Source organism: Diplotaxodon limnothrissa, linkage group LG23, assembly GCF_057381915.1.
Source record: "Diplotaxodon limnothrissa isolate DT_005_m linkage group LG23, D_limnothrissa_male_GT1.1, whole genome shotgun sequence".
NCBI lineage: Eukaryota > Metazoa > Chordata > Actinopteri > Cichliformes > Cichlidae > Diplotaxodon > Diplotaxodon limnothrissa.
Window position 1 is genome coordinate 32,359,011 of NC_140617.1, and position 24,996 is coordinate 32,384,006.

Sequence of the window (24,996 nt, forward strand, 5' to 3'; positions counted from 1 at the left end):
TGTTTACATATATTTCTACTTGGAGAAATTTAAGAGGCTTATCCCTCAAAACTTTAAATACAATAAAGTTGCAAAAAATAGTTTACAACAACAGGAAATTTATTTTGAGTGTCTTCATAGTTTTATTTTGGAGATACAGCAATTTTTATATACTGCAGGAAAAACAAAAAACAATCCTATGATGCAAATTTGCAAAGAAAACAGCAGGTGCATCATTTCACTGTGGGAAGTCTTACGAACAGCTGATGGATCGGCAAAGCGTGTTTCTGGAATATTATGTTTTTGTTCCTGCAAGCGCTTTTTATGCAATTTTTGCAAAGCTATATGTGGAACGAAACCGTGACCGAGGACAAGCTGATGGCATCAGATGTAAGTACAACTCCTCCGGTTTCATATGCAAAACAAATTATTGCGCTAGCTTACACGGTTCAGGTTCTACAGGGATTTAAAAATAGTTACGCAAAACGGAGCGTGCTGCTCTGACCGGCTTTAAAGGGTTAACAATGACTTTAAAAAAATAATATAAAATAGTGTGCAACACCACTGAAGTTTTTTTTTTTTTAAACTCTCTTTTCAACCAACGGCAGTCACTCTCCAAATAACTTCTGCTTAGCTTTCCGAGCTTCCCTCGGGTCCTCTTAATCAGCGGTCTCCAACCTTTTTTGCGCCACGGACGGTTTATGCCCGACAATATTTTCACGGACCGGCCTTTAAGGTGTCGCGGATAAATTAGGGAGGGGCTAATAATCGGCTCAGTCATTTTTAATGATCGTTGAAAGCCCAGATCGTAATCGTGATTAAAATTCGATTAATTGAGCAGCCCTAGTTCCAGACAAGCAGTTGCTGGCCATCCAACCAGACAGAGTAGTGGTTATCAGCACAAGACTGCAGTTATCATAGATGTGACAATCCCAGCAGACAGAAAAACAGAGAAGTACCAGGAACTTGAGAAAAAACTGGAGCAGAAGTGGAAGCCAAAGGGCAAAGTGGTGCCTGTGATAATAGCAGCATTAGCAGCTGTAACCCCTAAACTGAAAGAGTGACTTCAGCAGATTCCATCACATCATCCAAAAAAAAAAAAAAAAAAAAACAGTGCAGTCCAGGAAACAGCAAATTTGTGAACCCTCAAACTCCCAGGCCTGATAGAAGACCTGAGCTTGAGAAACACACACATGGCATACAACTAAACCCTGAATTGGGACCTCCTGTATCAATAAATGCGTACATTCTCTGTAAACTTCTAACTTCAGTAATTTTAAATAAAATGATGAATTCCGAAGCTTTACTTAAATTTCTGTACCTACAAGTTTCTTCACTACACGAATAGGCGTTAAGCCAATCGCCTGTTTTCTAACTCGTCTCAGTGCCTCTTACCTAGACCTTAATGTCACTCTTGAATCTTGGCCTAAGATCATTCAGACAGCCAACTGATTCAAACCATTTCCTACTTCTAACAACACAAGAGTACGTCTGCCCAGACATGCCGAGAAATAACACCGTACTGAAAACGGAAACAGGATTTAGAGTTACAATACAACACAAACTTGAGTTTCCAGCAGCATCAATTTTTTCCCCTACAATTTCTTTTCTTTGTCATCTGTCTACACAGTTGAACAGTCACCGGCACACCCACAGACAGACGGATAAAGCAGACGCCATGTAATCCGTGGAATGCAGAGAGACGACATGGATGGTAGGAAGCGTGTTTGTGTGTAGGCAAGGGAGATGACAAGCTGCTGTTGCCACCGCCCCCACCTCATGCTCTTTCATTCACGGGTCAACCTTGAGAAGAATTAACAATTAACAATTTATCTGTTTGCTTTGTCTGACACCTTTCACAGTATTCAGTCACGACTTAAACCGAATCCCCTATCAACCACTGTCATGGTCCTTTAGGGGTTATAATCTACACGGCTCCTAAGAGTGGATGTGGACAATACTATAATGTCATTTGTTGTATCCAGTTCTTCATCTTTCTGATCCACCGTTGTCAAGGTTTTCTAACTGGTGACAATTGGAAAGGTCATCTCAAAGTCCCTGTTGCTAAATGATATAGCAGACTAGCAAAGGGGGCTAGAGAGAGCAATAAGTAGGTGTAGCTATGGCAGCCCTTTTTTGTCTATCTAGGACTAAAAAAAGTCAATGTAACAATTAATAAAACCATAAATTTGGATCAGATCTGACTTTAGGTCAACTAATTTGCATTCACTGGCTAGAGGAAGACAAGACCTTTGGCTTGAAATTCACAACACTGACAGCATGTTTAGTATTCAATTTTATCTTCTGTAATCTCTCACAGGTGGCTGGGCGTGAGGCTAAAAGGTAACGGGGGTAAGAGAGTGTTCTTACGTATGGGTTGCGCAGTGGTGGGGCTTGGCAGCGGGAAGTCCTCTGTGAAGTTCACATTGCACATGTCACTGCCACAGCAGCAGAAGTGGTAAGTCCCATTCTGTATCTGTGGAGGCAAGTTGGTAACCACACAGCGGTCATCTCGGCATGCCTGGTTGTCGCCTAGGTGAGTCCAGCAACCTGAAGAAGGGTAAAAAAAAAAAAAAAATGTTGGAGAAACCCCGCCCAAAAAACGTATTAACCCCTCAGTTTTAAAATAACAGTTATTGAATGTGACAGCACAATTGGGTCAGATATAGTGAAAGTAAAAACTAATTTCAGGGCTCTAGAGTGCGACCAAAAAAAAAAAAATCTGCAACCTTCCCTGTGGTCAACAACAGACACATTTTGCCCCTATTGTGGACTAAACCAATCAGAGCTAGTAAGGGGCTTTCACTGTTTCACTAAATAAAAAGCATCTTAAAAACATGATTATAGATAAAAGAAAAACTGTGATTTTATGAAACAGATAACAAAGTTCTGTGTCTATTTCATACTATATACTTTTGACTATGCCCTTGGATGAAGGCATTTGACAATGTGTATGTACAAAGGAGTGCTGAAGTGGACATTCAAAATAGCTCTTTGAGTCTATTCTAGGAAACCATTTCAATGTAAAAATTGAGCTTACAGCTCTTTTCAACTCTTTCAGATAACTTGAAACATTCATATGAATTTTCAAGTAGTGTGGTAGAGGTCAGCTTCTGTCACAAAGAATTTTTCCAGCCAAGATTGAGACACAAATGAAATATGCGTAAGGAGCCTTTTATTTCACTTTTTCTTAAATAATATTTCAGTCTAATATGTCACAAAACAGATAAAGATTCAAACATTTGTCTCTCAAACAGACAAACACCCCCAATTATTTAATTTAATATAATGTAAAGGAAAGCAGCAGATTACGACTTTTAAAGGGCCTCCAACAAGAAGATTTCTGCGTATGAACCATTAACATTTTTATTTACATCTTGAGCAAATGATTTGAACAGTTGATGATGACTGAAAAAACAAAAATGGAGGATTTGTAATTTTTCTTACTGCATTCTGGTTAAAATTGTGTCCCAATTTATGGGTTTTTGAAACAATTTATGGAGAAAATGTCTTTAAAATGCAAATGAAAATATTGGGCACTGCATGACATTGAATACTAAAAAATACTGTGACAAATAAGACAATATAAATACAAGTCTCTCAGGCTTGTATTCGACCCACCCTTCTGTCTTCCTTTATGTGTTGTTTGAGGATGTAACCTTTCTGAACATCCAAGCGACAGCTTTATATGTCAACGATGAATTCATTCTTCTCCGCATTTAAAGCATATCGAACACAGATGTTTTGTCTTCTGGTTTTTGTGGCCCTAAATGTAGTCAATGGCTCCATATTGTAGTGACTTATACATTTGCCCACCAAGTGAAGAGTTGCTGGTTTGATTCCAACGACTCGTTGTGACTGTGTCAGGAAGGGAATTAGGCATAAAAACTAAATTAAACATATAAAGCTTCCTGCTGTACCAAACCCTTGTAGCAAGTCAGCATTTAAAACTCACAAACAACATATGCTCTCCTCACCTGCATGAGTAAAGCAGGACAGCATGTGTTTTTTTATGCATCCACTACATTAGTGAATCTCCTCTGTGGTTTTCCTGCTTTCCTCTAGCCTGGCAGATCCACGCGTACTTATATGATGCTATATGATGCTAAAAATCAAGTTGTAGGTGTATTATGAGCTGAACTGTTGCTAAGCCACAACGTATGGAGTACTTTCCACACAGACCTATACACAACAATTTTACTGAGTAATTAAAAACTGATGATATTAATTTTCTGTCAGCCCACTACTTTAATAATTACACAGTTTCATGCCGAGAACCTGGAATGATTAAAAATTCAACTGACATATACTAAGATTGATCAAGGATTGGGAAAATAACTAGCACCTGGTTTTCCCACTAGTGACAGCATATTTGTTGCAGTCACAAAGATTGTTTGAGCCAGAAAGGTTCTAAGCTTTTTGGCGACTTTTCACAATCTAACAAACAAACATTGTCACAGTGAAAATACCTTGCTTCACCAGGCGCACTTCTCCTGGAGGAGTTTTCTCCCACAGCCCAAAACAGTGTCTGCCTTTGGCACATCGGATAGTGGTATTCTCTGGGGAGACCCGGCCTTCATCCCCCGCCACTCGTTCCACCTCCCATTGCTGCTGCTGGTCTGTGAAGGCACATTCCCTCACCTCACCCTGCGCCGCTGTGAAGAGATAGAGAGCAAAGATGTATGTTATGTAAAAGAAAAGAAAAAAGAAAATTATTATTTTATATACATTTAGAGAGAGAGATATTTTTGTGTGTGTTTACGTGTGTGTTATAGGAGCTATAGAGGTAGGCACTGGAAAGATCCAAATATATATATTTTAGGGGTGCAACGATATTCGTATCGATATTGAACCGTTCGATACAGTGCTTTCGGTTCGGTACGCATATGTATCGAACAATACAAAATTTGAAATTTATTTTATCAACTTTCCTTCTGACGATGCTGTCTGTGTTGAGCGTTCGTGAATCTGCGTTCGACTACTCCACCTAGGCTGCACTGTCGAGCGCAGATCCACTGAGCACTCAACACAGACAGCATCGTCAGAAGGAAGAGTGCAGGGCAAGCTAGCGAGACAGAAGTTAAGCTCTCCTTGCAACATGGCAAATTGAACCTCCCCCACCCTCATTCAGATCTGGCGTTTGGAATTATTTTGGTTTTCATGTGATGTATGACCCTGAAGGTAAGCGCGTCATGGACTAAAGTATGTTGGATGTGCCACGCAATGCTCAATTACACGGGTGGGAATTAGTGTGTTAGCGCAGTTAGCTCGTTAACGTGTTGGCCGTCTAGCCCCATGCACGGGGCGATCAGGGGTAGCTCGTTAACGGAGATTTGCCGTGTTGTGGCGTTAAGGTCATTTCAACGAGATTAACCTGAAAGCACTAGTGGGAACACAACGAATATGACTGCACATTTACGCCGACATCATCCTAGTGCAAAGACAAGTGGAAGCAGACAAAAACAACAAGCAAGCATGCTACAAACTTTACCAGAGTCATTTAGACAGCCTTTAGCACATGATTCTCCTCATGGGGACCTGATATGTTTAATATGCTGCTGAGAATATAGCCCAGAAGAAGCGTATAGTATAGCTTTTATTTTTTGAAAGAGCCATTTCTCTGTAATAAACTCTCTTTTCCAAAGATGAGTGATTCCTCAATCAGATACAGGGCTCGCAATACGGGCTAGCGATTTTTCCAGTCGGGCTACCAAAATCTCTCTCTGCCCTGCCCGTCGGGCTATCGCAGGAAGGAAAAATATATGTCAATGCTTTTGCATTCTTTCGGAAATGTAGCTGGGCAATTATGTCATTGGCATCGGTGAGCCACTGTCAATATGTGACATAATGAAATCCAATTGAATTTGTGCTTGTTTTTGCTTTCACTTTGCAATCACGTGAACTGTGTATAGAGAGCGACAGCACTGATTGGTGAGTGATGATAATTTGTGCACCAATTCCTCTGACATCGTCTTATTAATCGTTAGCTTACTACGCAAACATGACAAGTGAAATCTCCGGCAGCAAGCTTAAACATGTGAGAGGTTAATCGTGCAGAGAATCGCTGAGCGTTATGTGAGTGCGTGTGTAAAAGCAGCAGGATATATATTTTAGTTCAGCTGAGCCAAATAAGACAGGTCAGGGTGAAGAAGTGACAGCCAAAGAAAAGCTTACCACAAAACAGAAAAGTTATGATGAATCAGACTATAGGGCAAAAAGTGCAGCTTTATGGTTTCATGGACAAAAGAATTTCTGTGGCTGCGATATGACGAGCTAAATAACCAGGGCTGCACATAAGTGGTCCACAGGTGCACATTCGCTGTCAAAATAAAAAACGCGCACAAGGGTTAGGGTTAAATTTAAAAACTGACGGCATATTGTTCAATTTGTCTTTTGTAAAAATGGATGCAGAAACTTTGATAAAAATATCTGAGGAAAAAAAAAAACTGTACTTTTGAGTTAAAATATATATTTATAATTTTAATAAATGACAAATTAAAAAGGCATGAACATTTTTTTGTATCGAACCAGATAGATAGATAGATAGATAGATAGATAGATAGATAGATAGATAGATAGATAGATAGATAGATAGATAGATAGATAGATAGATAGATAGATAGATAGATAGATAGATAGATAGATAGATAGATAGATAGATAGATAGATAGATAGATAGATAGATAGATAGATAGATAGATAGATAGATAGAGCGAGCAGCTGGATAGCGTAGTGGTTAGACTACACGCCTTTGGAACAGAGGATCGCAAGTTCGATTCCTGCCTGGGGCGTCTGTATCCAGTAAGGGTCCTAAGGCTAGACCCCCTATGCTAAGCAAGCCTACCGCAGACATGAGCGAGACAGATAAATATGAAGGCATGCCGGCTCGGACGTCGCCCGGATCAACAAGGTCCGCGTTAGGTGTTGAGGAACCAGGGCACCCTGACGAAAAGTGGGCTACTGGAACAAGAAGGCATCGGTGGGCAAGAGACGAAAACAGGGCGTTGTTGGAATGCTACTACGCAAGTAACCCTGGCGGAAGGGGCTACATGAATAGGCTGAGGGACCTATGGATTCTTCGATACCCAACATCCACAATGACGGCGAAACAACTAGTAGCTCAGTGTTCCAACATTCGAAAGAAGGGACTGCTCTCACAGCTAGAGATTGACAAGGTACAACACAAATGCTACGGCAAGGAGGAGTCAGGACGCCAGGTCAGGGGGGCGATATCATCACCCCCACCCGAGATTGGGTACATAGCCCCAAGTGCGATAGGAGAAGGATCGTTAAGTGCGAGAGGAACTGACCTGAAAGATAGGATCATGGCCAAGCTTGAAACCTGGATCCCCCGTAGCCGGTTACCAAGATTACGTGAAGTACCCTCAGAAGGTCTGCTAGATGATGTTAATGCAGCACTACGGACGATACCTACAACCACGATTACCGACACTAACAAGCTGATCTACAATACGGCAGCAGTGATCAGTGAGATGCTTGGCTACAAGTTAAACAGCCACAAGGGGCAGTACCCTCCATGGAGAAGGAGGCTAGAGGGCAAGATCAAAGTAGCACGGAGGGAGGTTAGCCAACTAACGGAGTTGCAGAAAGGTGCGACAAAGAAGGTGCATAAGAAATACAGCAAGCTGTCCATACCTGAGGCCTTAGAAACTGCCAAGCAAAGACTCACAGCCTTGGCCAGCCGCTTGAGAAGGTACACCAGAGAGATAGAAGGCAGGAGAATAAACCAGCTGTTCTCCACAGAACCAGCAAAGGTGTACTCTCAGTGGCAAGGGAACAATAAGAGAACAGCACCACCAAGGCTGGAGACCGAGCAATACTGGAAGAGCATATGGGAGAAGGACGCAACCCATAACGGCAGTGGCTAGTGGATCTGAGGGCAGACCACAGCAACCTCCCCGAACAGGGTCCAGTAACCATCACAGTGGCAGATATCCAAGAAAGGGTCTCCAGTATGAAGAGTTGGACAGCACCAGGGCCCGACATGGTTCACGCCTACTGGCTAAAGAAGCTGACTGCACTCCACGAGCGTCTAGCAGCACAAATGAACCAGCTGCTAGTTAACGAGAGACACCTGGAATGGCTAACCGAAGGTCGGACGGTCCTGATCCCCAAGGACCCCAAGAAGGGACCGGTCCCCTCCAACTACCGACCAATAACCTGCCTCAGTACTACATGGAAGCTCCTGTCAGGCATCATATCGGCTAAGATGAACAGGCACATGGGTCAATACATGAGCGGGACACAGAAAGGAATTGGCAAGAATACCAGAGGCGCAAAACACCAGCTACTGGTAGACAGAACAGTCAGCCGAGACTGCAAGACCAGACTGACCAACCTGTGCACTGCCTGGATTGATTACAAGAAGGCCTATGACTCAATGCCCCACAGCTGGATACTGGAATGCCTAGAATTGTACAAGATCAATGGGACCCTAAGAGCCTTCATCAGGAACTCAATGGGGATGTGGCGTACAACACTAGAGGCCAACTCCAAGCCCATAGCACAAGTCACCATCAAGTGCGGGATCTACCAAGGAGATGCTCTGTCCCCACTGCTGTTCTGCATAGGCCTGAACCCCCTCAGTGAGATCATTAACAAGACTGGCTACGGATACCGACTACGGAACGGAGCAGTTGTCAGCCACCTCCTGTACATGGATGACATCAAGCTGTATGCCAAGAGTGAACGAGACATCGATTCACTGATCCACACTACCAGGCTATACAGCAATGACATTGGAATGTCGTTCGGACTGGAGAAGTGTAGTCGGATGGTAACAAAGAGAGGGAAGGTAGTCAGAACTGAGGGGATTGAACTACCAGAAGGCAACATTGCAGACATAGAGGACAGTTACAAGTACCTGGGGATCCCGCAGGCGAATGGGAACCATGAAGAGGCCGCTAGAAAAGCTGCAACCACCAAGTACCTGCAGAGGGTCAGGCAAGTCCTGAGGAGTCAGCTGAATGGTAAGAACAAGATCCGGGCCATCAACACCTATGCCCTGCCCGTGATCAGGTACCCTGCTGGGGTAATAGGCTGGCCAAAGGAGGAGATAGAAGCCACTGACATAAAGACAAGAAAGCTCCTTACCATGCATGGAGGGTTTCACCCCAAGTCCAGCACCCTGAGGCTGTACGCTAAGCGGAAGGAAGGGGGCCGGGGACTGGTGAGTGTCAGCACCACAGTCCAGGATGAGACAACGAACATCCAAGAATACATTGGGAAGATGGCCCCAACTGACCGAGTGCTCAGTGAATACCTCAGGCAGCAGAAACCCAAGAAAGAGGAGGGAGACGAGGAACCATCATGGAAGGACAGGCCCCTGCACGGTATGTACCACCGGCAGATAGAGGAGGTGGCTGATATCCAGAAATCCTACCAGTGGCTGGACAAAGCTGGACTGAAAGACAGCACAGAGGCACTAATCATGGCAGCACAAGAACAAGCTCTGAGCACAAGATCCATAGAGGCTGGGGTCTATCACACCAGGCAAGACCCCAGGTGCAGGCTGTGTAAAGATGCCCCAGAGACAATCCAGCACATAACAGCAGGGTGCAAGATGCTAGCAGGCAAGGCATACATGGAACGCCATAACCAAGTGGCCGGCATAGTGTACAGGAACATCTGTGCCGAGTATAACCTGGAAGTCCTGAGGTCAAAATGGGAGATGCCCCCAAGGGTGGTGGAGAATGACCGAGCTAAGATCCTGTGGGACTTCCAGATACAGACGGACAAAATGGTGGTGGCTAACCAACCGGACATAGTGGTGGTAGATAAACAGAAGAAGACGGCCGTAGTGATCGATGTAGCGGTTCCGAATGACAGCAATATCAGGAAGAAGGAACACGAGAAGCTGGAGAAATACCAAGGGCTCAGAGAAGAGCTCGAGAGGATGTGGAGGGTGAAGGTAACGGTGGTCCCCGGAGCACTAGGTGCGGTGACTCCCAAGCTAGGCGAGTGGCTCCAGCAGATCCCGGGAACAACATCGGAGATCTCTGTCCAGAAGAGCGCAGTCCTGGGAACAGCTAAGATACTGCGCAGGACCCTCAAGCTCCCAGGCCTCTGGTAGAGGACCCGAGCTTGAAGGATAAACCGCCCGCAGGGGCGTGCTGGGTGTTTTTATTTATTTTTTATATACACACACACATATATATATATATACATATATATATATATATATATATATATATATATACATATATATGTGTATATATATATATATATATATATATACACACATATATATACATATATATACACATACACACACACACATATAAAGTCTTCCCACAAAGACAACTGGTTCTCTCAAGCAGAAGATTAATACAAATACCAATTTCAACTCTAGCCTGAAGGACATAACACATTCCCATACAGAGGAGTATGTGAGGATTGGAGCTAAAGGGTTCCAAATGGCACCAATTAAAAAACATCAATAAAAAGATGAGTAATAACAGCAGTGTCTAGAAGACCAGAGTTTAAGCAGCTCAGTGTGCATGGTTAAGTTCCAACCTTGTTCCTAAATAATAAAACAATTTTATAGGTCGTATTACATAAAATCAGAATAAACCTTGAATCTAATGTAATATTGTTGATTTTTGTGTAAGAAGTCAGAAAGTGTCCGTTCTCCTTTTTTCGTGTGCAGTGAATGTCTGGAAAACTGTGTGCTATGCCAGCAAGAAATGTGTGCACAGGATGCTTCCGTGGGTAATTTCAGATAAGGGAGACATAATATGCTACTTAGTTTCCTTTACTCCCAGCTCCTCCCTTTCCTGCATCTGAGGGTGTGGGGGGCTGAAAACTGTTTAAAGGGGCGGACAAAGGAAAGTGGCTGTGCTCAGTCCAAGGTCAAGCTAGCTTGTGTGGGCAGAGGGTGACATGATGGAGTGGTAGCTCTGCTGGGCATGAAGCCAACTCTCCTCCGCTGCTCCCATCATCTGATAAAGCTATCAACCCTGGTCTACTGTGGGCCTCGGCGACCCTCAACCTGTGGGCTCCTCACTGCCTTCTGTTCTGTGGGTTGCATGCTTTGTAAAGCGGGAAAGGAGTTCAAACTCAGTTATAACTATGTTGAAGAATTTTCATTTTCATGAGGAAATGGCTGACGGCTCTGCCGGGGTTAGCCGGTAAAATTCTAGCAGGGTGTTGCATTCTGATTACTAAATAGTACACACACTAACATCTTATCATACATACGGCTTCATATTGTTTCTATTCCACCAAGCTAAAATATGACAAATAAATGCTGCACGGTTGACAATGGGCACAGAAAGTCTTCTGATGCAGCTGTATTTTCATTTTTCTTTACTTTGAAGATTTGAAAAATAACTGATCTCTCTAGTCACATTTTTTCTTATTGAATAACGTCGGTGAAATCTCAGTGTCTGAATAGAGCTTTTGTGCGTTTCTTACATTTTCTCCCTGTTGAAAACATTTTGCAATTCCAAGGTGTTTTGATATTGAAAGAGACAGACAAACACTTTTTCTGACCAAGAACTTGGAAATCAGGTATACTATTTAAAATACTTTTTTAGAAAGGATCATCAATACAAAACACTTCAAAATAACTTCTATAAAAGACTGTTCTACTGTTCATGGCAAAAGAAATTATCCTGCCCAACATTTGTTCCAACGGTGAGTCAGCAAACTTTTTGCCAAAACCTCCACTTCAAGCATGATTGTTCAATTGCAGCACAGCCCCCACGACTAACTTTGGTAGCTATTTGAAGCGTTGAATTTATCCACATGTTGCAGCAGAAAGTACCGAGAGCAGCATGTTAGGAGGAAGGCAGCAGCTCCAGTGCTTCATCATCACATCCTGCAAAGGATGTGCTCAGAAACAGTATTAAACCGTAGGTCACCCACATTTAAGCAGTGTATTTTTATGCTACAGGCTTTCTTTTCGAGAGTACGGCATGACTGAAACATAACCATTGTGAAATCTTTTGACAAAACTGATTAGTATGGGCTGTGTAGTCATGCCATACCCAGTATTGTGAACACATGGATAGCAGAGAACCTCCCAGCTTCTCACTGGGACTCCTCTGACCGTAATTTAATTTGAAAACAACAGCTATTATTGCACCTCTTCACTGTCTTTTACTCATATCTCACACCACTTTTGTTTATAAATACAAGATTGCTGTCCACCATATGCATATGATGATGTATTTTCAACCTCTTATTTATCATTTATAATTTTCGTTGGCCTTTTCCCTTTTATCATTTAATAGCCACTTCTAAAAAGGCGGAAGGGAAGGCTAAACATGTATAGATTTAATCAGCAATCATCTTTTCTTTTGTCATTTTCTATCATTTGTCAGCACTCAAATTCAGCAATAAGACTGGTATAGATGGTGGAAGTCAGAACAACTCTAGTACAAAGAGGAGAAACATAAAGGGACAACAGAAGGAAGTGCAGAGCCTGTGACAACACCCACAAACAGTTAAACACTCTTGTATGCCTGGCTTGGTAGAAATAAAATAAAAATAGTAGTGCATACAAAAATTATTTAGTAATACTTCTATTAGTATTTAAAGTCATGACATGAACCCTTTTCATAAAGCTTAATCTACAAGAGCGTTGAGGTATAAAAACAAATAAAAGCCCTCATCCTGTCAAGCAACGTGCCCACAGTCCCCAAACCCTTCACTCCCACCCAATCTAAACACATGATTGCCTGTCTGGCTAAAATATCATTATACCACACTGACTGACCTGCAACACATTGAATAGTTCCATTCTGTTTGTGTGGCTGCACATAACAAGCGTGCACAAGATTAACAGAGAACACGGGTCACACGGCAACTTCTTTAGCATCTACTCACATCTAAATCTTTACAGGAAAAGACATTCATTGTCTGAAATGTATTTATTGAATTTAGTAGCTCAATATACAAAAGTAGACTGAGAAGGAAGACAGTGGAGCATGGAATGAAGCCAAGTGACCCAGGCTTTACTCATTTGCAGTCTGAGCCATGGGAACAGTCCAGTAATCACTTTTCATTGGATTGCCTGCAACTCTACTTGACTTGGGTTCTGTGTTTTTTCCTTCTCCATTTATGATTGGTCATGGAAGGCTCTGTACCTGGGTGCTGTGGGTCAGATGCAGGCAAGGCCAGTGGACCGAGGAGGAGAGAGGGGAGGAGAGAGGGGGTAGTCATATCAGAAGGCTTCAGAGTAGTTTACTGCTCTGTGCCTCTTCATTGGATGGTGGCGGGCACTGCTGAGTGTTTACCCATGGCCCAGTTATTTGCTAATCTCTCTCCACCTCCCCCAGCTGGCCTTCAGTGCACCCTCCCACTCCTGTGGACTACCCCCTTCCCCTACTAAAAAAACAACAGCGATCTAATCTGGCTCTCTCTCCCTCTCTCAGTGCTGCCAAGGCCCATAGCACCAATGCAAGAGACGGCAGTCTGAGACTTGATTAAAAGTCACCCAGTGCATGGATGTGTTGGCTGTTTTTTCTCCACACATTCAAGATTAGAGACACAGGGTGGAAAAGGAAAGGAGGGAAAAAACAGAGCAGGGCTTTTTGACTAAAGGCTGAAATGTGCTTGGTGCATCATGCACACACCATCATCTCTGCTGGCACGCGATCACGGTCTACTCCAGGATGCGAGATGTGCTCTCTTGCTTTGCTTTTTATGTGGAGCTGAAAGTATGCTGCACATAGAAATTTTAAACAGAGCTGATTCTGACTCAAACAAATATATTCCAACACCTGTACTACTAAAACACACTCATTTCCTTCTAGTGTTTACGTTTTCATTTCACATCTCAACACAACACAAATATGCTGAAAATGCAGAGGGGCATTATCTTTGCCCAGGAGCACGGTGTTTTCAGTGTCACAAGAGCTCAAGCTGCTGCACGCCGACAGCCATTAAAACACTAGTGTCTCTAAATTATATTGTTATTTGGGTGCATGCTTGCTGCTGAAGTACGATGGACAGGAATTTAAGGTATTTTCTGACACTCCCAATTTTTCAAGTCCCCTGGCTGAGTTTTAAGATGCTGGAGATGTGGGGTGAGGAGAGTGGGCTTTAATCTGTCCCATCTGTTGCCTCAGGGACTGCCCCCCCCCCAAAAAACAAAAAAAACAAAAAACCAAACCACCACTCAGTCTGTATCTGTCTGGGTCTGGTACAGTTATGCTAATCCTGTGGCTTGTACTGCCCCTCAAAGCTTAAAGGCCTTCGTTACAGACCACCATGTATTTATACTAAAACCCAACCCCCCACCCTCTTTCTATATTTAAAACTTTCTCAAATATTTCATGAAAACACAGATGAGAACTAGACCGAAGAGGTGTTTATTATCATTTTGCGAGTATAGGATAATCTCAGATTTATGGATAAGCTCTCATTTTAGGCTGTGTCTGAATTTAGTCTGTGTTTATAACACATATTTTCTCGTTGAATAAATGAACAAGTACAGGCTTGACGGGCTACATAATAGCTTGACTGGTTGATTTCCCCTACACATCCACCCACTCTACCAGAGGACTGTGGCTGTCTGATATGGTGGATTTTTCACCTGTTCTCTAAGATTTAACACGTGCTGTAATGTTCTGCACAACTAAAATCTCAGCTCAATAAAAAGATCTGAAACAATTAGGTCACAGAAAGAATGGAAGCCAATGACTCTGGTAGTTAATTTATTATGCTGCTACCATGCAAAGAGCGGACAGTCATCGCTAGTTTAAGCTACAATAAGTCATATTTTCTGCCATTTTGAAATATATTTGGTACTGTATTTTAAAGTGGTTTGAACTCAGGGCTGATAAAGAATGTTATATGCATATGTTCTTGGTTTCCTGAGTTGCCCTTTACTGTGATTCGCATCAGTGCTGTACCAGCTAAATGGTATTGTGAAAACTAGTTTAGAAACTACAAAAGTTTTTTTTTGTTTTTCCCAGCGGCATCAATTATTCCTATCAACACTGTTTTGCAGAGAGGTGGTCTCTGGTTAGCGCTGGGTAGCTAGCAGAGATGTTCCAAATGTAAGTAGCAAAGAAAGTATCACAGTAAAGTAAAACACTAGATTCCTCTCTACTCAAGTTGGAACAGCATAACTGATCCTCCTCTATGATGACAAGCATTCCCAGTGTCCTACTTACAACTAAAATGTTTGAATAACACACTTCTAGAGAATCCTTAGGCTAAGCTAAGGTTGTCATCAAGAGGCCTGCTACCACAGCCAATGCTACAATCTATCTCTACAAATCAAATTAGGGCTGCTCGATTATGGCAAAAATGATAATCACGATTATTTTCACTAAAATTGAGATCTCGATTATTTGACGATATTTATTTAACCCTTTAAGACCTACTATAGAACCAAGTCCGCCAGAGCTTATATTATTTTTTTACATGTTGTAGTGCCATTTGTGGGAGCATTTCAAGTTGCTATACAACTGTTATAGCCCATATTTTAATAATATGTATGCATTAAGTCCATAGTAACTACATTAATTGCAAAAAAGTGCAATAAACTACAAAAAAATTGAAAATCGTTTTTGTTTTTTTTACATTTCTACTTGGAGAAATTTAAGAGGTTTATCCCTCAAAACTTTAAATACAAAAAAGTTGCAAAAAATAGTTTACAACAACAGGAAATTTATTTTGAGTGTCTTCATAGTTTTATTTTGGAGATACACCAATTTTTATATACTGCAGGAAAAACGAAAAAAAACAATCCTATGATGCAAATTTGCTAAGAAAACAGCATGTGCATCAAAATAAACTATTTCCAGCAGTGCAATTCGAGTTCTAAGCATCCCAGAAACTATTCAGAAAAGTCTAACATGACCAGTATAGGTTTTTAAGGCCTACAAGTAAAAAACTACATTTTCCGCGAAAATGACGTCACTTCCGGTTTCGGGCAGGAAATGGCGGACATGCGATCGTTCACGCTGACGTCTGTTTCACTGTGGGAAGTCTTACGAACAGCTGATCGGATCGGCAAAGCGTGTTTCTGGAATATTATGTTTTTGTTCCTGCAAGCGCTTTTTATGCAATTTTTGCAAAGCTTTATGTGGAAGGAAACCGTGACCGAGGACAAGCTGATGGCATAAGATGTAAGTTTCATATGCAAAAAAAATTATTGCGCTAGCTTACATGGTTCCGGTTCTACAGGGATTTAAAAATAGTTATGCAAAACGGAGCATGCTGCTTTGACTGGCTTTAAAGGGTTAACAATGACTTTAAAAAATAATATAAAATAGTGTGCAACACCACTGAAGCTTTTTTTAACCTCTCTTTTCAACCAAAAGGCAGTCACTCTCTCCTCTCCAAATAACTTCTGCTTAGCTTTCCGAGTTTCCCTCGGGTCCTCTTAATCAGCGGTCTCCAACCTTTTTTGCGCCACGGACCGGTTTATGCCCGACAATATTTTCACGGACCGGCCTTTAAGGTGTCGCGGATAAATTAGGGAGGGGCTAATAATCGGCTCAGTCCTTTTTAATGATCGTTGAAAGCCCAGATCGTAATCGTGATTAAAATTCGATTAATTGAGCAGCCCTAAATCAAATAATTGGCTATAAATCAAGTGACTAAGCTAGCTAAAGGACATTAGCTAGCTTAGGACTAGCTAATGTCCTTTGTTATCCTAGGGGCTAAAGGTAGCAAGATAATACCCAATAACAGTAGTTGGAAAACAATTCAACTAATATATTTAAGACATACTCTTTAGTTGAAAAAAATAAAATAAATAAAGGAAGACGAAAAAAATAATAAAGAAGTGGAAACAACACTCAATCTCACAGTAAATAAAGGTAAGTTATGATACCATCGCTGTCATTTGTATTATCTGGGGGGGTTTTCATGTAAGAAGAGGCAGTGCACATGAATGACTACGACCGCTTAAGCCATCATGTGACAGGCTTTGTCTATAGTCCCAGCCAGGTAACTTCATTAACTTTTTACCCCACAAAAATGCTGAATGCTTGTTGGAAATGTAAAGAATGTTTCATACTTTTGAATTTTCGACTTAAAAAAATTAAGGTAATCACATTTTTTCAATTATCCATCAGGTTAATTAATACTGTTAAACTCTGCCATCAATAATACAGCAACCATGCTTTGGAAAGTGTGATATTTCATATAAAAATAAAAAGTCAAGGTGAACAAAATCAAGATTTTATACAGGTTTTAAAACATTACTACCAGCTGAATTCCAATATTAATCCAATATCAGGTGCTTTATCTGATCACCTGGCCTGCTTCATTTCTGCTGCCTTTTTCCCTTACTTTTGTTAAATGCACATCTGGTCTAACTTCCTACCAAATGTTAATTTTAAGTAGGGCTGCTCAATTAATCGAATTTTAATCACGATTACGATCTGGGCTTTCAACGATCATTAAAAATGACTGAGCCGATTATTAGCCCCTCCCTAATTTATCCGCGACACCTTAAAGGCCGGTCCGTGAAAATATTGTCGGGCATAAACCGGTCCGTGGCGCAAAAAAGGTTGGAGACCGCTGATTAAGAGGACCCGGGGGAAACTCGGAAAGCTAAGCAGAAGTTATTTGGAGAGGAGAGAGTGACTGCCTTTTGGTTGAAAAGAGAGGTTAAAAAAAACTTCAGTGGTGTTGCACACTATTTTATATTATTTTTTAAAGTCATTGTTAACCCTTTAAAGCCGGTCAAAGCAGCATGCTCCGTTTTGCATAACTATTTTTAAATCCCTGTAGAACCGGAACCATGTAAGCTAGCGCAATAATTTGTTTTGCATATGAAACTTACATCTTATGCCATCAGCTTGTCCTCGGTCACGGTTTCGTTCCACATATAGCTTTGCAAAAATTGCATAAATAGCGCTTGCAGGAACAAAAACATAATATTCCAGAAACACGCTTTGCCGATCCATCAGCTGTTCGTAACCCTTCCCACAGTGAAATGATGCACCTGCTGTTTTCTTTGCAAATTTGCATCATAGGATTGTTTTTTGTTTTTCCTGCAGTATATAAAAATTGCTGTATCTCCGAAATAAAACTATGAAGACACTCAAAATAAATTTCCTGTGGTGGGAAACTATTTTTTGCAACTTTATTGTATTTAAAGTTTTGAGGGATAAACCTCTTAAATTTCTCCAAGTAGAAATATATGTAAACAAAACAAAAGCGATTTTCAATTTTTTTTGTAGTTTATTGCACTTTTTTGCAATTTATGTAATTACTATGGACTTAATGCATACATATTATTAAAATATGGGCTATAACAGTTGTATTGATGTATAGCAACTTGAAATGCTCCCACAAATGGCACTACAACATGTAAAAAAATAATATAAGCTCTGGTGGACTTGGTTCTATAGTAGGTCTTAAAGGGTTAAATAAATATCGTCAAATAATCGTGATCTCAATTTCAGTGAAAATAATCGTGATTATCATTTTTGCCATAATCGAGCAGCCCTAATTTTAAGGAACATAATAACTGCACTTCATTCTGTTGCAGCTATCACTGTAAGTCAATGTGGACATGAGGAATACTGACGTCTGAGGATTTAAAACCTACAAAGAGGAGGATACACATTTGCAGCAAATTCCACATAAGTGGCAGTTAACAGATTGCCTTCTTTTTAAACCTTCTGTTCATGTAAGTACGCACGAACCCAAGCAGAACTGTTAATCCACACACTGAACAACACTTTTTGCACACTCTAGATGTATTGTCTGCACTGGTCAAGGAAAATGCCTCGTACTAATCATAGGCTGTCACTCTGAGTTACCATCTCAAGGTTGCACCTTTTGTTTTCTAAAGCATCCGCTAATTTCTCCTTTTTGCCAAATCGGAAGCATGTTAAACACTGCTCTATTGTATCTCTTGCTGCTTTTACCTCCGCCCAGAACTTAAACCAGTGGTACTGGAAGAGAGACACATTGATTTTTTTCAGCTAATAGAGTACAACGCTGGCTGTATTAGAGATCAAATGACCTCCCACCTCCTGCCCATTCCAGCATCCATTGGTCTGTTTCTATCTGCAGTCAGTATCACATCTTAAAAAATAATGACGAGGACCAACCAAAATATCATGGAATCAAAGTGAGGCCAGTGCTTTTCTCCAGCCTAAGCTTTTAATTTGCACTGTTCCAGTTATGTAAATATTATTTCTGCTTCTACGTGGCTGATATTTTAGCATTTCATGAGTGACTGTCCTCCTGTTTACTATCCTTCTGCTTCTCAGGATGTACGGCATCACATCCTGAGAGCTTAATGCACACTCAGCAGTGTAGGGTGAGGGCCAAAGTGGACACAGCTTGGTAATTTGAGCTTGTGGGCTTTGGGTAATTTTTTCACACTGCTGACACTGAGTAAAGACAGTTAAATCATTCCTAAAGCTTGGTTTGATTATATTAGTGTGCATCATAATAAGCCACTATTTGGATTACTAATTCTCCCAAAAAGCTTTCAACGAACAAAAGATAAGCAGAAACTATTTTTGAGAACATTTAACTGTCCTAAAAATATTTGATAGGTGCAGCCTGTAACTTAGGGAAAGTACTCTCTGTGCCATCTTCGCCACCAAGACAAATTCCTCAAATTTTATTGAGAGTGATATTTAAATAATTCTGATCCATCCTCTTCTACATGTTTTCCAACCAAACTTGCATTTTAAAAGAATGAGCAAATCAAAGGATCCACAGCAGTTTACACCTGGCTAAAAGAATTCCATGGCCTACAATGTGGGCCAGGACGCACATCTAACAACCACACCACAGTCCAACAGGAGTCTGTAATCTTGAGCCACCAACTTCACTTTCTGTTGAGCCACTGATGTGGCCAAGCTGACAGATTCAAGAGACCTGCCGTGGCCTTGCAAGGCTAGAGAGGGGCGACCAGGCTAGGGAACAGTAGGTCTGTCAACGCCACAGTATGGGGCCCTCGAGACAATGTCTTTAGGTTTGGGCAAGCGGAGCAAATGAGCAGGCCTTTTATTCTATAGTATATTGGTGCTACTATAATCCTCTTTGGACCCCCAAATCTCCAGCTTACCTGGTAGAAGACTAAGTTTTTGGCTGTGGCGAAAAATTTTTATATTTTTAAATTGTCACACAGGTTTTCAGCATGAATATGCTACAACTTAGGCCTTACTTGGAAAGAATTCTCTGTAAATAAAAGCCCTGTTACAAAGAAAGCCTGTGGTCGCACTGCAGGTATGGTGTGCAAGTTTCTGCCATGTTTGAAACGGTTTCTACATGACATATTGGAGCAGCAGGCATACACCTACACCCACATCCACATACTGACGAGTCACCATGGACAGTCAGCGAAAGGACGACCCAGGCCAAGCTGCAAACAGGTTAAACACATGGCAGCAGAGGGAATTCAGACATGAACAGAGGTAACAGAAAAGTCATGAAAAGGGGACAACAGGAGGAGGAAGAAAAAAAAAAAAAAAAAAAAAAAAAAAAAAAAAAAAAAACGCAAGACGTTTAGTCAGAGAGATGACTAACACTTCTGCCAGATATACAGCCCTGTGCTGCTTCTCATCTTTATCGTTCCAAGGATGACCTCAAGATCGGTGCACCGGGATGTGTCTGCTTTGCATTCATAAAGCAACAGCATAGAGAGCAAGCAGTTTGTCTTCTTTCTCTCTGACTGCTGTCCTAATTAATTTTGCACAGTCCAACGATTTGGATTTATTGGTCGTTTACACCACACATACACACATAAGCGTCAATTAATTGCCCTTGTGTTGATTACTGAAGTAATATGTCAATCTTCTGACAGTCGGCGCAAGTAAGCCACACTCATGAAGGTAAAGTATTAATTAAATATCAAATGACATCACCACAATTTACATTTTGCTTTTTGTTTGTCTTCTTTTTTTAAAGCACCTCTGTAAATGATTTTAGCCACAACCTGAAAGGCTCTCTCTTCAAGAAATGTTTGTCTATTGAATCATGCTTTTTCTCCACTAGATAGGTACAAACCCGAGTCAATAGGTCTCACAATAGGTTAAAAAAGCAGACTTCAATGTCATGTTATAAAACCACCTTGTCTGTTAAATACACATCTAAATGCAAATAGGGCACCATCCGCAGGCAGCTTTAAAATATGAACACAGTCACACAGTGTATTCCAATTTTGCTAAATGCATTCTTATACTTTCCTATGCAACAGCAGTTTTAAATGTGGGTTTCTGATAATAACCTGTCTATGAATGGATGGAGGAGCCTAGGCAATAACACACACTCACAGAAATAATAATACATTATTAAGAAGCACACACATTCACACCCACGCACTGGGATGGGCAAACCAGGCAACACAAACCCCCCTATTTTCAAACATGGTGCCAGAGCCTGAGCACAATCTTGAACTTCACCAAAAGCACCCATCTTTTAAAATACCTTCCCACACATTCCACCTGCTCCCTCTTCTCTCCTCCTTTCCCTGCATACACTGCTCCACTATCTCTGTGCAGCTCTGCTACTATCTTATCACACTCAAGGTCTCACAGAAGCCTGGCTTCAGCCCAAAGTCTTGAACAGGGGGCACAACTTGGCAGACAATGGCTGCAGTATGTTTGGCAGTGTTTTTCTAAGCACTTTTGTACACCCAATGATTAAAATAAGCAAGGGGTGAATTTGCTGCTGTGTTTAAGAGAAGATATCTATGATGTTTTATTACATTCAATGATATGAGTGATATAGAAGACTCCAGAAAAGACCTAACCAGACAAGATGCGGGGGAAGAAAAAACAAACAGATGAGGCAGACGCACACAAACACAGGGAGCAACAAATGTCTTTCGGATTTTTTTAACCACAGCCAAAACACACACACACACACACACACACACACACACACACACAAATAAATAAATACAATTAACAAAAAACGAAAATCGTTTTATATTCAAACATCTGCACCATGGCGAAGGTATAGAAAGAAGCAGAAACCAACAGGAAAGCATTAAATATTAATGAGGAGCACATTTTCTCTCAAACCAAAAATCAATTTACCAGTAACACACTCACCAGCCACTGAAGTCAGGAAAATCGCCAAGCAAATTCCAAATTCAGCCAGCGACTTTATCGTGATTCGGCCCACAGCCATGACAGTCTTGACTGACTTTGGTCTCGTAGTTAGAGGTCCACCGAGTTTTCTTTTTACTTCTTCTGTAGTTCCCACTTTGTTTTCAGACCCTCTCCCTCACGTCATAACTTGAACTACTCTCACGGACATGGAATAATACATCGAGCAATTGTGCAAAAAAGTAACGCTGTTAGGTTGGGGTCGGTGATTTGTTCACGATCGTTAAGTGCAAATGAAAGTTAAGTTAGTCCCGTTTCCGACCCCAGCACAGCCTGGACAGACGAGCCGAGCGGCTAACTTGTTTGGCGGATCTGCCATCCACAACTAGCCAGCGAGGAACGTCCATATCTGCTAGCTAACATGCTAGCTGCCAGGGGTTACTGTCTGGTACTACAAAACTTAGGCAAAGAGGGTAAATACCACGAAAAATCAGGCACTCAGTTCTTTCGTCTAGATTTCAAACCATTCTCAGCTTTAACCCTTTATAAAAATGTCCAGTCGTCGACACTTACAGCTATAAATTCGGCATTTAAAGATTAGCCACTTAGCCCGGATAGGTCGCAAGCTGACTGCTAACCGACGCTAGCTTAATTCCAAGCCAGTTACTTCTCTGTCCCGTCTCATTTCTCGCGCTTCCTTGCAGAAGAAAACAAAATTCATAAATCAGTGGCGCCTATACTGAGCTTTTCTGGTGTGCGGTACACCGCGACTACTCCTCCGGCGCTGACAGATGGCGGCGGGAGGAGATGGATATCTCTCGTTCTGAACAGGGCGGCTGGGAACGCCTCGTTTGCAGGCTTGTCTGGACCGCTCGTCTCCGGTATCAGGTTGCTGTGGGTTGGTGTTGGGGGTGGAGGACAGAATTCCACCGCGGGAGGGGTGAGCCAGCGCCACTGTGCTGCAGACTATGGATACAACACCCTGAATCATGTGCTGCATTCAGGCTATCGATGGAACTGTCGAAACGTTAATTACTGTAAACACCGGCCTGACGTTAACATCTTATACCTCGAAAAATAGTCGCCAATGTTATACGCCAACGTTATAACACGGTTATAGTACAAAGCGATAGGTATTGATAAAAACAAATAAATAACTGCTGTTTGTTAAAAGATGATAACAATCAAACATGCTCAAATATAACGTAAAAGTAAAGTAAAATTTTATTTATATAGCACCTCTCAAGATAAAAATCACAAAGTGCTTCACAGAAACTAAAACCTAAAAATAAAAATCAACCAAAAGCAAGTTTAAAAAGATGAGTTTTTAGCTGTTTTTTAAAAGCGACCACGGAGTCCACAGATCTCAGGCTCAAAGGGAGAGAGTTCCACAATCCGGGGGCCAGTTACAAAAGCTTTGTCGCCTCTTGTTTTCAGCCTCGTGTGTTGGACAACCAGCAAGCCCTGGTCACATGACCTCAGGGACCTGCTGGGAATGTATGGATGTAAAAGTTCACTTATATATGTTGGTGCTTGTCTATGCAGAGCCCTGAAAGTCAAGGTCAAAACCTTAAAGTGGATTCTGAATTTAACGGGGAGCCAGTGCAGCTGAATCAGCAGGGGTGTGACATGGGAGTACTTGGAGGACTTGGTCAGAAGCTCTGCAGCAGCATTCTGAACAACTTGCAGATGCTCCAAAGAGGCATTACATAAACAAGTAAACAAAGAATTACAATAATCCAGACGAGATGAAACAAATGCATGAATGGCAACTTCCAATTCGGAGCGCGATACAATGGGACTCAGCTTAGCAATGTTTCTCAAGTGATAAAAACAGGAGCGAACCAGAGATTTTACATGGGCATCCAAAGTCAGAGCTGAGTCAATAATAACACCAAGGTTCCTGATAGACGGTTTGGCAAATGTAGCAAGTTGGACCCAAGTTTTCCATAACACTAGGTACAAAATTTTTAGGAGCACAAACAAGGACTTCAGTCTTCTCCTCATTTAGTTGAAGACAGTTTCCAGCCATCCAACCTCTAATGCACTTATGCAAAATCTGTAGCTTGGAAACATCATGGGGCTTAAAGGAGATATATAACTGAATATCATCTGCATAGCAGTGATACGAAATCTCAATAAGTGTTGAAGAGGAAGTAAATACAGCAAGAACAATAAAGGCCCCAAAACTGAACCTTGCGGCACACCATAGGCAAGAAAAGTAGAAGAGGAACTGTACTTACAGGTAGCCACAGAAAAGGATCATTCATGCAAATAGGATTCAAACCAGTCCAAAGCAGCCCCTGATATACCCACCCAGTGTCTCAGCCTATCTAGCAGAATATGATGTTCCACAGTATCAAAGGTAGAAGTCAGGTCCAACATCAACAGAACGGAGCATTCTCCTGCATCACATCTCATCAAAATGTCGTTGGAGACTCTAAGAAGTGTAGTTTAAGTAGAGTGAGCTCTACGAAAGCCAGATTGGAATTTATCCAGAATGCTGTATTCATCTAGAACAGCTATAAGCTGCTTAGCCACAACCTTTTCTAAAATCTTAGCAATGAACGGTAATTTTGAAATTGGTCTGTAGCTACTAAGAAGAGAAGCTTAGTTTTTTTTTAACAGTGGGTGAATAACAGCATTCTTACAATAAACAGGGACCTGACCAGAAACCAGTGAGGTATTGATAATTGTGAGCACACAGGGACCAATAGACTGAAAGACATTTTTAAACAAAGATCTAGGTAAAATATCAAGAGAGCAGGATGACGCTTTCATCGAATTAACTAACTTGACCAGCTCTGGTAAGGACACAGGTAAAAATCTTTCTAAAATTACAGGCCTAGCTTGAGTTGGAGCAGACAAGAGAGACACAGAAGGAGAGATATTGTTCCTCACGTTACTGACTTTTTCAACGAAGAAAGAAAGAAATTTTTCACAATCTTCATTTGATATAATTGGGACAGCAGGTGGAGCAGGAGCAACAATATCACTAATGGTGTTG

General features: G+C 41.5%; 1 protein-coding gene across 1 annotated transcript in view; it reads right to left on the reverse strand.

Moving 5' to 3' along the window:
• Nucleotides 1-22,855, reverse strand: part of LOC146608529 (bone morphogenetic protein receptor type-2-like) — a 44,374-nt gene extending 21,519 nt beyond the window's left edge. Inside the window, exons 1-3 of the mRNA XM_085347192.1 lie at nucleotides 21,993-22,855; nucleotides 4,449-4,634; nucleotides 2,350-2,529 (exon numbers count right to left, since the gene is read on the reverse strand). Coding sequence (XP_085203318.1) covers nucleotides 2,350-2,529; nucleotides 4,449-4,634; nucleotides 21,993-22,071 — 445 coding nt within the window. The 5' untranslated portion in view covers nucleotides 22,072-22,855. The remainder of the gene's footprint in view (nucleotides 1-2,349; nucleotides 2,530-4,448; nucleotides 4,635-21,992) is intronic.
• Nucleotides 22,856-24,996: the final 2,141 nt, after the last annotated feature.